The following is a 13,923-nucleotide window of genomic DNA, read 5'->3' on the forward strand; positions in this document are numbered from 1 at the left end:
TTGTACCTGCACTTGTACTCCAAATAAACAGTTTACTTAGTGTCATTATCAGACCTTCTTTCAGCAACCCTACACATTGTTCCCTTTTCAAATAACCATCCAATTCTCTTAATGCATCAATTATCTGCCTCCACCACATTCTTGGGCAGTGTATTCCATACATCAGTCACTCCCTGTGCAAAACAGTCTCATGTCACTTTAACATTTGTTTTCCAATTACTTTAAAATTATGTTCTCTTATTCTTGATCCTTTAACACATGAAACAGTTTCACCCTTTCTATTCTGTCTAGACCCATCATGATTTTGAACACCTTTATCACACCTATATAAAAAATTCAAGGTTCTCATCCCTGGAACTAATTTTGTGAATCGTTTCTGTATCCTGTCCAATGTCTTCACATCCTTCCTAAAGTATGGTGCCCAGAACTGGATGCAATTCTCAAGCTGAGGCTGAACCAGTGCCTGAAACATGTTCAACATAACCACCTTCTCTCATACTCTACAGTTGAGCTCTTACATTTTATATTCCAACCATTTGCAATAAAAACCTAACATACCACATGCCTTGTGAATTGTTTACCATACATACATGTTCACTGTCTGTGGTTCTTGAGCAAGATTACCCAAATTTCTGACGACCAACATTTACTAGTTTTGCAGCTTTGCCTCTCTATTCTACTAATCAAAATGGTTTAGAGCATAAGTTGATCCAGATGAGTTTACCATATGTATTGTAGGATGGGGGAAGCGGGGTGTAGGGACAATGACATACCTGGCTCATAACAAAGAGAGTAACCCAGTTCCACAGGGAACTCTACAAAGGGGCTGTTCATGTGGGAGAAGTGAACAGTGCTTGGAACAATAATTGTTTCATGATGCTGCATGGAGTTACTGCTTTGAATAATATTTTGATAAGTGAAACAATGTTTTAATCTATCCACAGATCCTTCTAATTATGGATTCAATCTGGGAGATGGAATCTTTGGATCTTTGTCTTTTGCCGTATGGGTGCATTGCAACAGGAAACAAAATCGGTAAGAAAAAAGCTTTATTTTAGCCTCTGGCCTCTAACTCTATTCTACTTTTTTTAAGAACTGGATGATTTATAAACTGGCCTATGGGACCAGGGTTCCAATGAAACACAGACCAATGGGCTCAAAGTCACTTTGAGCAATGAATTTGGCAACGATTGACAATGGTTCATGTGGGAAATGGAATTAGCAATGGGTAGTGTTATATTTAAAGGTTCACAGTGATAGCATCTCTTGCATTATGTGCAAAAATAGCTGTGCAGTAGTCCCTTGTCCACTAGATTCCAGTGTTTTATCCTGTTTTTAATTTGAGTCCAGTGACTGATGGGATGATAATATTGTCAATATACAATGGTGAACCCATCTGAGGCATGAATGCCTGGTTTAGCAGTGCCATTTAATTCTGTGCAAGATCACAAATCCAAAGTGTTGTACTTCTGCAGGAATGATTCAAATTGTGAAAGATGCCACAACCATTGCTAAGATTCAACAGAGCACAGTCGGCAACACAGGGGCATTTAAGGATGAAGTGTTGAATCACTGGCTGAAAGACAAGTGTCCGATTGAAGACAAGGTAAATGATGTAAATTTTCACAAGAGATTTACATTATCTGACTTTTTAATCTCCTGAATTAGCATTACCTCATGTTGAATCAAAGCTGTTGTTAGTGGCCAATGGCTTAATTTCATTGGCTTGGACAATTTGTGTCTACTCTGTAGGGGAGAATAAAAGACACTTCATAATTTTATCTAGGTTCATGCAAATCCCTGTTGCTTTTACCATGCACCTGCTCCAGATGGCCAAGTGCAAAATAGAGATTCATTCTCAGTACCTGACTGCTCCCATTCCTACAATAAAGCTTGTTGCAGTTAGTTAATACTTTTAAATTCACAGATATTAGAATGTTTCCAATTTGATAACTACTTGATCAGTTAATTATTCTCCAATTGCAAAATAACTAAGCGACTGATTCAATCATTTGTTTCTGGGTGGTTAGTGATTCTACTGTAAATTTTGTCCATTTCATGTTGAATGATTGTTAAGCACAGAATACAAAATGGCTGCCTTAGGACTCTTGAAACATTGTGGAGTCTCCTTGCCTGTGGGCTCGAAGTCTGGGTTCAACTCTCACCTGAGCTGCATGTGTCTCACAACATGGCCGGACAGTTTGATTCAAAGCACTTTAGCCATGCTATACTGAAAATGTCTTATGTTGTCTGATCTTGGAGGTTAAGTAAACTTAGGTATGGTTAGTACTTGGATGGGAGACCATCTCGAAATACCAGGTGCACGGGTAGTCTCCACCTCTGAGCCAGAAGGTGAAAGCTTAAGTCTCCCTGCAATGTGGAAGCAGGTCATTTGGCCCATCATCTTCATGCTGACTTTCCAAAGAGCATCCCACCCAGAACTCATAATTCCCCCCCACCAAACCCGATCGCCCTGCATTCCCCATGGTTAATCCACCTAAACTACATATCTCAGGATCCCAATGGACAATTTAGCATGCCCAATCTACCTAATCTGCACATCTTTGGACTGTGGGAGGAAACCGCCCAGAGGAGACCCACGCAGACACAGGGAGAATGTGTGTTGCTCCATACAGCCTGAGGGTGGAATTGAATTCAAGTCCCCGGTGCTCTGAGGCAGCAATGCTAACTACTGAGCCACCCCATTATCTGACCATAATGTGGAAGTGGGGCAGCACAGTGGCTGAGTCACTGGCACTGCTGCCTCACAGCACCAGGGACTCAGGTTCGATCCCTGCCTCGGGCGACTGTCTGTGTGGAGTTGCACATTCTCATGTCTTAGTGGGTTTCCTCCGTTGCTCCAGTTTCCTCCTCCAATTCAAAGATGTGCAGATTAGGTGAATTGGCTATGCTAAATTGCCCATTCGTCAGGGCAAATATAGAGTATGGGAATGGGTCTGGGTGGGTTACTCTTCGGAGGGTTGGTGTGGACCGAAGGGCCTGGTTGCATACTGTAGAGAATCTAATTAATGGTCAAGTTAAATAAAATCTTCTGTCCAGCCCTAGTTACAGAGGACTATTAACTGGGTACTGGATCAGCTCACTGCTAATAGACTTGTTCATGACTAGCAGACTGAATGACAGGAATCTAACTGTTTGCAGGTAGTGGGCAAGTTTGCTGTAGTAGTTCAAGGATGTTAGACCAGCAGAGTTGCTGAATCTGCTCAAAAATATTAGAAACTATCCTGACTCACTGCTTTCCTCAGCACCAAATGGGTATTATATCAACTCACTGGTGATGGTAATGAATACTGGATGGGCATCTGGTACCTTACCAAAACCATATGGGCTGCAACTTAATGTCATAATTGATAATCATAAAGTTTGAATAAAATGACCATTAGATAGAATGAGCGATCAGTGTGTCTTCTCGGATGTATCCTGCCTTATTGATAATGGTACCTTGTGTCACAGGTGGACACGTGTCTGCTGCCATCACAATATCTCTCTGTCAAAGCAAATATTACCAGCATTTTTCTGGCACTGTTTATTTTTGGATGATTTGTGTTAACTATTTGACACTTTCTGATGTAACTGTGCTGGATGGCCTCTTTTGTTATGGTGTTTAATATTATAAATGCCTGTTAAACTATGCAAACTGAAACCATTCGTTATTGATGTTGCAGTTCCAGTCAGCTGTTGAAAGGTTTGTTTACTCATGTGCTGGATATTGTGTTGCAACCTACATCCTGGGCATAGGAGACAGGCACAATGACAACATCATGATCACAGAGTCAGGTGAGTGTGTAGTGTCTAATCGGGTGATTTATATGTGTTCCTCAGAAGGCTTCAGTGATGCGAAGACACACAGGTCTCTATTCCATTGACAATCTGCACTGATTTATTGGAAGGAAGAGGATTTGAAGAAGCATTAAGCAATGAAGGAAACGTTTTGGCACATCATACTGGTTCCCACTGTTTGAAAGAGCTATCCGTTAAGTCAGACTGTCCCACTCTTAAGTCACAGACTTACAAACTTTTCCTTCCTTCAAGTATTTATCTTATTTTCTTTGAAAAGTTACAATTGAATTCAGTACCTTATGAGGCAGCTTGCTGATTTAATATAATTCACTGCATAATTAAAAACGTTTCTCCTCATCTCTCTTTTGGCTTTTTTGACAATTACCTTAAATTTCAGTCCTTTGGTTACAGATGTCAGTCCAATTCAATCCATTCTTTAATTACTCCATAAAAATTCAACTTAATTTTAGATTAGATTCCTGCCTTATTGATAGTGGTACCTTGTGTCACAGGTGGACACGTGTCTGCTACCATCACAATATCTCTCTGTCAAAGCAAATATTACCAGCATTACCAGCAATGTGGAAACAGGCCCTCAACCAACAAGTCCACACCGACCCTCTGAAGAGTAACCCACCCAGACCCATTTCTTTCCTGCTCCTCGGATGCTGCCTGAACTGCTGTGCTTTTCCAGCACCGCTCTAATCTAGAATCTCTAATGCACCTATCACTATGGGCTAGAATGGCCAATTCACCTAACCTGCACATCTTTGGACTGTGGGAGGAAATTGAAGCACCTGGAGGAAACCCATGCAGACACAGAGAGAACATGCAAACTCCACACAGACGGTTGCCTGAGGCTGGAATTGAACCTAGGTCCCTGGTGCTGTGAGACAGCAGTGCTAACCACGGAGTCACCGTGCTGCCCTTAACAGTTACAGCTCCCTTGACCTTCTCTGTTCCACGGTGAACTGTTCCAGCCATTTGAATGAGTTTTAACAAATCCTGGGCTAGTAAGAGAGAAATAGGGGAATTCACCCTGTGCAAGTTTGTGTATGTTGCTATCTGGAACGAGGGATAAGGCTCACTGTCCTTAGAACCTGTATTTGCTGAAAATGGCCCATTTAACAAATAGAAATTTTCTTCAAAGATTTGCTTATTCCAGTATCATGAATAATAGTAAAAATGGGGATGATGTTGAGAGTTGTGGTAAAGAATGGACTGCTGCTGCCCACAAAGCCATGACTAACCTCAGTGTAGGCCACACCCTAAAGGAAGCAGAACTGTGGAAAGGTGAGAAATGTCAGGCAGTACTGTTGCATGAGCTAATCAATGAGTGTGAAAGATATGAAAAAGATTGTTGTGCAAGCAGAGTGGGAAATGCATTCAGATAGTAGTATAGGGTAGAAACATAAACCGCAACATAATATTGGTGCAAATGTAGCAACATAGATGGCTTTTCGGTGCAGGGGAACAAGCCCCGAAGCACATTGATGATGCTGTCAGTTAATCTCTTTAAAACATGTAAAATCCTTAGAGGGTAGATGCTGGGAAGATGTTCCCCTCCCCACCTGCTAAATCCAGAGCTTGAGAGAGATCATAGTCTCAGAACACAAGCTCAAGCAGTTAAATAAGGAGAAATGTTTCCCATTAAAAGAGTTGCTAATGTTCAGAATTCTTTACACTTGAGAACTGTATGTCTGACGATATATGGGAATTGTGTGGGCTGGTGATATTTAGGTAGAAGATGATGCATGATTTTAGTAAATGGCAGAGCAGCCTTAAAGGGTCAGTGTCTCACTCCTGCTCCTATTGCTTATACTCTGACATAACAAGGAGAGAGTGGCCTTCAAATGAATGCATGCCATATTTTCCTTCATTTTTGAATTAATTTTTTGATTATTTATTCATGGCATATGGGTGTCATTGGCTAAGCCAGGAGTATTACCCATCCCTAATTGCCTGGCATCAGTTAAGAGTCAATCACAATGCCATGTGTCTGGCATCAAATGTAAGCCAGACCTGGTAAGGATGCAGTTTCCTTCCCCAAAGGGCATTAGTGTGCGAGATGGGTATTTCCTGGCAACAATTTCATCGTCATCATTAGAAACTGAAGTAAAAAGAATCTAAAATTAAGATTCAACCATGGCAGGATTTGAACCTAGGTCCTCAGAGCATCACCTAGGTCTCCAGATTAATAATCTAGAATCACAGCACTAAATCATCACCTTACCAATCTATCTCATTATCAACTGTTGACCAAAACATTCAAACCATTACCTCACTGGCCTCTCTGTGCACAAATAAGTGGTCCCTTCAGAATGCTGACAAGGGAAGAGAGGGGAATGTGTCTGGTGGTGGCATCCCACTGGGGTGGTGGAAATAAAGGCTAATGATCCTTTAGATATGGATTCTGGTGGGGTGAAAAGTGAGAATGAGGGGGATCTTATTAGTATTGTGGGAGGGAAGTGAAGGGGTGAGGGTAGAGGTGTGGGAAATGGGTTGGACATAGCTAAGAGTATGGTCAACCACAGTGGTGGGGAATCCTTAGTTTAGGAAAAAGGTGGACATTTCTAAAGACCTCCTGTGGAACATGGCATCATCAGAAGAGATGTGATGAAGGTGCAAAACCTGGGAGAATGGGCTGGAGTATTTATAGGAAGTGGAGTGTGAGGATGTATCATCGAGGTAATAGTGGGAGTCGGTGTGTTTGTAGTGTAGCCTGTCTCTAGAAATGGAAACTATGTCAAGGAAGGGAGGAATCAGAGATGAACCAGATGAAGATGAGAACAGGGTGGAAATTGAAAGCAAAATTGATCATTTTTTCCATTCTGGATGAGAGATTGATCATCATCATTGTACTGGAGAATGAGTTGTAGGTAGGATTGGAACAAGGAATTTTCCACGTACTCCACAAAGGGACAGGGATAACTGAGGAAAGCCATTTGGCCCATGGTTTTGGCTATGCAATTAGGAGTATTATTTCCACTAGGCTTTGTAAATTGAATGTTTTAGGTATTTACCCAAATCCCTTTTGAAAATTATGACAGAGTCTGTTTCTACCAGTCTGTCAATGCATGCAAGAATGCTCTTGCTGCGTAAAACAATTCTCTCTGTGGTTCTTTTGGTAATTATCTTAAATTGATGTTATTTAGTTACTGATCCTACTGCCGGTTAGTTTGATACCCTCATTAATACTCATGAGAGGATTATGAACACTTGCACCAACAGGAAAACCCACAACTTTTTGCTTTATTCCATTCAGGAAATCTTTTCCATATTGATTTTGGTCATATTCTTGGGAACTACAAAAGCTTCCTGGGAATCAATAAAGAGAGAGTGCCTTTTGTTCTCACTCCTGACTTTCTCTTTGTGATGGGCACATCCGGCAAGAAGACAAGCCAACATTTCCAGAAGTTTCAGGTATGTGAATCTAATGCTGTATCACCTGACAGATTACAAAGTGACTTTCCTGGCTGACTGCCTACACCTGGCTCACACCAAGTCCTATTCTACCAACACTCCAGTGCTTACTGCTCTAGACTGGCACCCAATCCAGCAGTATCCCAGTTTTAAACTTCCTATTTTCATGTTCCAGTCCCTTCATGGCCTCTCCCTCCCCCCATCTCGGTGACCTGCTCCAATCTTATATCCTAAAAAGAACGCTGTTTCTCCAACTCTGACCTCTTGAGTATTCTTGATTGATTCAGTCTGACATTGACGGCTATGACTTCAGCCATCAGGGCCGAAGCTCTAAAATTCCTCTCTTGCTTCCTTGTTTAAGACATTATACCACTTTGATCAAGTTTTTGATAACCTATCCAAATCTTCAAATTAAACTTTGCCTGAAATCTTCCACCATGCATCTTTGACTGTGTTACTGCACCAAAGATGCTACATAAATGCAAACATAATGCTTCACATTAAAAGGCCTCCTCCTCACACAAGGGAATGTGGGGTTTATTGGACAGCAAGGAACAGATGTATTATTCAGAAAATACAAAACTCATCTGAGATCTGTTGCACTCACAAAAGCACAAAGTCTATGATAGATTTTCAAATTCAAGTTTCTGTGCAGTGATAGATGAGAGATTTTGGTCACATTCTGGGAGGCTTTTTAACAGACAATGGAAAAAAAAAACTAGAGTTTTTAGCATTTGTTACTTTTGAGGTACTCTTCACAATACAGGATATCAACCTTATTCTTTATTTCTGGAACTGCTTTGTCACTGCTTAATGGGTGGCATCGGCTGGAGGGATATATGTGAGGGGATGAACCCAAATTCCTGAGAGCTTCTACAGCTTTGTGCAATGAATATCAGACCAAATCCTGCTGACCTTTTATTTTAAATCCAAGGAAAAGAACTGAGAATCTGGATTCAGTATGTAAGTTTGCTCGCTGAGCTGGAAAGTTCACTTTCAGACGTTTCATCACTGTACTAGGTAACATCATCAGTGAGCAGGAGAATCGACGTTTCAGGCATAAGCCCTTCTTCTCATTCCTGAAGAAGGGCTTATGCCTGAAACGTCGATTCTCCTGCTCCTTGGATGCTGCCTGACCTGCTGCGCTTTTCCAGAAACACATTTTTCAGCTCTGATCTCCAGCATCTGCAGTCCTCACTTTCTCCTAACATCATCAGTGAGCCTCCGGTGAAGCACTACTGTTAGTGGCCCACTTTCTATTTGTGTGTTTAGGTTTCCTTGGGTTGGTGATGTCATTTCCCATGGTGACGTCAATCCCAGTGGTGATTTCCTGTTTGTTTTCTCAGAGGATGGTAAATGGGGTGCAAGTCGATATGTTTGTTGATAGAGTTCCGGTTGGAATGCCATGCTTCTAGGAATTCTCACGCATGTCTCTGGCTTGCCCTCGGATGGATGCATTGTCCCAGTCGAAGTGGTGTCCTTCATCATCTGTATGTAAGGGTAGTGAAAATGGATCGTGACTTTTTGTGGCTAGTTGATTTTCATGTATCCTGGTGGCTAGTTTTCTGTCTGTTTGTCCAATGTAGTGTTTGTTATAGTTCTTGCAAGGTATTTTGTAAATGACACCAGTTTTGCTTGTTGTCTGTATGGGGTCTTTAAAGTTCATTAGCTGCTGTTTTAGTGTGTTGATGGGTTTGTGGGCTACCATGATGCCAAGAGGTCTGAGTAGTCTGGCAGTCATTTCTGAGATGTCTTTGATGTAGGGGAATGTGGCTAGGGTACCCGTTCTTTTTGAATGCGGTGTATGGGTGATTTTCCTCTGCTCTTCGTAGTTCCTCTGTGCTGCAGTGTGTGGCGGTTTGTTGAAATAATGTTCTAATGCAGCTTCGTTTGTGGATATTGGGATGATTGCATCTGTAGTTTAGTATTTGGTCCATATGTGTTGTTTTCCTGGAGATGCTGGTTTGAAGTTCCCCATTGGCTGTTTGCTCTACTGTGACATCTAGAAATGGCAGTTAATGGTTGGCAGAGCTGTTTGTTCGAGTCTCTGCATTACTGCCTCTGCTAAAATCCTGATAGTGGAGATCCCATGGGTGTTCTGTGGTTTGTCTGTAGGTTTTGTTATTGAAAGTGAAGTGGGTAGTAAGGCATTGATCCTCTAACTTGACAATGTTGTCCTTGCTGATGAAGTTGGTGGTGTTTGGTATATGTGTCTTTGGTTGTTCTAATAGTGTATTCAGTGTTTCCTTGGCCAGGTTGATGTTGCCAACACATCCATCCTAGGACAAGCCAAACAGAGACATGGATGAGAATTCCTAGAAGCATGGCATTCCAACCAGAACTCTACCAACAAACACATCGACTTGGATCCCATTTACCACACTCTGAGAAAAAGAACAGGAAATGACATCACCATGGGAACTGATGTCACCACAGGAACTGACATCACCACAGGAAACAACATCACTGACCCACGGAAAGCTAAACACACAAATAGAAAGCGGATCACTAACACCAGTGTTTCACCAGAACCTCACTGATGATGTTATCTAGTATGGTGACGAAACGTCCATGAGCAAACTTACATACAGAACCTCAACCTGAGCTACAAATCTTCTCAAAACTCGCTAGTCTGGATTCAATTTTAAAAATATTTTTAATCAGTCTGTTTGAATATATTATGACACACCTCTGCAGCCAATAGGACATGAATGTGAACCCTCTGGTATAGAGGTAGGGACACTATCACTGCATGACTAGTGTCTCTCACAGGTCATTCTGCCATAACACGCATTCACGATTGCAATTGATGAACTGGTGACACTGTTTCTAAAGCATGAACTTTTAAAACGTGTGCTGACTGTAACGTGATGTTGGCTGTGACAATTAAAAACCCATGCTTGTTACTTTATATCGTGACTCAGGTACGGTAGTGTCTGACAGAATGAATTTCCTGTTAAATGTAGCCTTAATGGAAAAGAAGAAAGATGCATATTTCATTTCCTTCCATAGGATATCTGTGTCAAGGCCTACCTTGCACTTCGCCACCACACCAACCTGTTGATTATACTCTTCTCTATGATGGTGATGACAGGGATGCCACAACTAACCAGTAAAGAGGACATTGAATACATTCGTGAGACACTTACTGTTGGCAAGAATGAGGAAGAGGCTAAGAAGCACTTTCTGGACCAGATTGAGATCTGTCGGGACAAGGGATGGACTGTACAGTTCAACTGGTTCCTCCACCTTGTACTTGGGATAAAACAGGGGGTTGAGAAACATTCTGCATAGCTGCTCAAAGAGACAAAATGGAGAGTGATAGACATGGAAGTAGGGGAACATTTCTCTCTGGAATCTAGATTACAGGTCATTCAGCTATACCACACATTTCGTTAACACGAATTCGCTATAACGCGATTGATGAATTGGGGACATTGTTTCTAAAGCGCAAACTTTTAAAACGTGTGTTGGTTGTAACGTGATTATATTGTCAACATTTTAAGTGCCGCTTCCAAAGTATGATTTTTCTATAACACAGGGTTGCACAAGAATGCAACCATCATGTTATAGAAGAACTACATGTATTCCAAGATCAATTTGTTCAGTCAAAAATAGTTCAGAATCTAGCTTTTCAATGTTCCGCTTCAATCAAATTCGAAATGCATTACTATTTCCAAAAAAACAGCAAAGGTACTGACCAACACTTTCAGCTCAAAGATATCTTCTCTTTGAAGGGTTGAAACAATTTCGATCCTCAGCATCATGCAAATGTAAGTTTCCTTTCACTTGAAGGAATTATTCACTTGCTGAGGTCTGCTGGAGGTTTTTAGAAGCAGGCTTACAACTTTGTTCGGACGATCAACTAAAGATCTGTTAAAAACTGTTGTTGGATCAGGCACTCAATTGTTCTGTGATATGCATTTAGCTTCCGACTCCCAGTAGCAGATGAACATACAAAACCCAATCTCTCTTTACTTCAACCCTTCCTCCCATTACTGTAGAAACACTCTTACTTTAAATGGCTCCAGTAGCAGCAATTGTCTGAATTGTGTTTTAAGTAGTGTTTATACTGGATGTGGTGGACGCAGCTCTTTTGCAGCCACCCATTTTTCTGAGTCTTTGGGGTCTAGGTAAATAACCTGCCAGTTTAACTTTAGAAGGTTGTGCAGCTTTGAAGTTGCACATTGGCACTTTGTATCTGCCAATACGGCAGACTCGCAGATATCTCCTGATTCTTCACTCACCTGCCATAAACTGAGTAAAAACAATGACTGCAGATGCTGGAAACCAGATTCTGGATTAGTGGTGCTCTGCCATAAGCTGAGGCTGTTTTAGTGTGGGCCATTATTGCGCACTCCTGTCATATTCTAAACTCCATTTGGAATGCTGCACTCTGCTACCTCACTTGGTAGATCATTTTTGCAATATTTCACCCAGTCCTCTGGGACTTCTCCCTTTGCCCTGCCTTAACTTTGAGAGAGGTTCATGTATGATCCAGGCTTTCAATGTTATATCTGAGGATGAGAAATCACTGGAAAAAGATCAGCTAATCTATTAATCATTAGGGTGAGACAGCAATGGTAATGTCAGTGGACTAGATTCAGAAGCCAAGGCTAATATTCTTAGGATACAGGTTCAAATCCCACTTGGTGGAATTTAAATTATAAATTTAGAATATAGACCACAATAGACGTTTGTCATAAAAACCCATCTTATGTGGTTTGACCTACATGCCAGGCTAAACCCACAGCAATGTAGATGATTTTTAACAGCCCTCTGCAATTGTCTAACAAGTCAATCAAGGATAATTAGGGGTGGGTAAAAGATGTCAATGATGCTACACTCCACAAAAGAATAAAGAAAATAAAACTATTCAGAAAAATATGAATAATATTTTAACAGTTTTAAAGACAGAAAAAGTACTGCAAGCATACGGTCTTTAAAGTGACGAAATGGAAAGACAATCGTCTGTTCCCAGCAGGAAATTTTCCTGAATCTTGAGGAAATCTCTGTGTTGTCATTAAGAGCAACCCAGGAAAACAATTACAGGGACTTTTGCTGTATTTTTCTTCCCCTACTTTCTGCCACAGTAAATTGTTCATGCTTTCTTTCAAATGAACCTTAAAATCCTTGAATGTGAAGACAATCCATCAACAATTTAGGGCCTTGTTTGCTTCGAATTCAGTTGGTTTAATTCTGTCACAATGCCTCATTCTACAAACCATTTTAGCAAATCTTTTCCAGATACTGGTCTCCCTTAATAATTATGCAAATATCTGTGTAAGTTGCAATATGAACCAAAAATAAAAACAGCTTTGAAACATGTTGCATTTCTTTACGATAGATGAAAGATACAACTTAAGGAGGAGAATCCATTACCGTGTTATGCAAAACCTGTTGGTGACGTTTGATGTAGTTGGTGCTCTTCCTTTGGGAACTCCGAACAGGAAATCAAAAGCAGCTCCTGATTTTCTGCTAATTCTATCACTCATTCCTTTCCAATGTGCATGCCTGATTTTTGCTTGAGATATCAAAACTATTTTGAAGAAGTCTCCCTGATCTGGCAAAACATTTATCACTTGACCAACCTCACTTAAAAAAACTCATTGGGTTGTTTTTTGTATATGGGAAGCAAATTGTGTATATACAAATAAGGAGTGGATCATTTTTTAGATTACTTAGTGTGGAAACAGACCCTTCGGTCTAACAAGTCCACACCGACCCTCCAAAGAGCAACCCACCCAGACCCATTTCCCAACACCTAACACTACGGGCAATTTAGCATAGCCAATTCACCTAACCTGCACATCTTTTTGGACTGTGGGAGGAAACTGGAGCACCCGGAGGAAACCCACACAGACACAGGGAGAATGTGCAAACTCCACACAGACAGTCGCCCAAGGTGGGAATTGAACCCAGGTCTCTAGCACTGTGAGGCAGCAGTGCTAGCCACTGTGCCACCATGCCACCCATTTTGTTCCTTGATCCTGCTCCCCCACTTAACGTCACAGCAGATGTGATTGTAACCTCAATCCACATTCCCACCTACCCCTGGAGAGAGCAATCAAGGCAAGAAACCATAGTCCACATGCACCATAAGCATCTCCCTCCATTAGAGGTTAGATATAACTTTAGGATAACAATCCACAAGTGTAGGGTAAGGTGAGGAGGAGGAGCCAGGGCTGTACTGCTGGTATGGGGATTCAACCTGTGTTGGTTTTATTCCATATTCTAATCAACTAGCCAACTGAGTTAACTGACTCAATAAAACAAGGGAATGCACAATAAATAGGAGAATTGTGAAAAATGTCATGATCCCTGAAGATAGACACTGGAGCAGTGCAAGGAGAAAGCCAGTAACTAAATACCAATCAATTTAACTTTAATGGTGGGAATTCATAATGATTAGATTAGATTCCCTACAGTGTGGAAACAGGCCCTTCAGCCCAATGAGTCTACACTAACCCTCCGAAGAGTAACCCCACCCAGACCCATTTCTCTCTGACTAATGCACCTAACATTATGGGCAATTTAGCATGGCCAATTCACCTGACATGCACATCTTTGGACTGTGGGAGGAAACCACAGCACCTGGAGAAAACCCATTCAGACATGGAGAACGTACAAACCCATAAAGACAGTTGCCAGAGGCTGAAATCGAACCCAGGTCCCTGCCTCTGTGAGGCAGCTAACCAC

The 13,923-nt window shown here is 41.4% G+C and overlaps 1 protein-coding gene across 3 annotated transcripts in view; it reads left to right on the forward strand.

Annotated features, from left to right (window-relative positions):
• pik3cg (phosphatidylinositol-4,5-bisphosphate 3-kinase, catalytic subunit gamma) overlaps window positions 1-12,546 on the forward strand; it is a 40,682-nt gene extending 28,136 nt beyond the window's left edge. For all 3 annotated transcript variants that reach the window (XM_043714329.2, XM_043714328.2, XM_088000425.1), the window contains exons 7-11: window positions 945-1,035; window positions 1,476-1,606; window positions 3,687-3,798; window positions 7,067-7,224; window positions 10,237-12,546. In XM_043714329.2, coding sequence (XP_043570264.1) covers window positions 945-1,035; window positions 1,476-1,606; window positions 3,687-3,798; window positions 7,067-7,224; window positions 10,237-10,518 — 774 coding nt within the window. In that variant the 3' untranslated portion in view covers window positions 10,519-12,546. The remainder of the gene's footprint in view (window positions 1-944; window positions 1,036-1,475; window positions 1,607-3,686; window positions 3,799-7,066; window positions 7,225-10,236) is intronic.
• The last annotated feature ends 1,377 nt before the right edge of the window (window positions 12,547-13,923 follow it).

This window comes from Chiloscyllium plagiosum, unplaced genomic scaffold (assembly GCF_037043375.1).
Source record: "Chiloscyllium plagiosum isolate Xiang-an unplaced genomic scaffold, Cpla_swu_hap1 HiC_scaffold_25, whole genome shotgun sequence".
Classification (NCBI taxonomy): Eukaryota; Metazoa; Chordata; class Chondrichthyes; order Orectolobiformes; family Hemiscylliidae; genus Chiloscyllium; species Chiloscyllium plagiosum.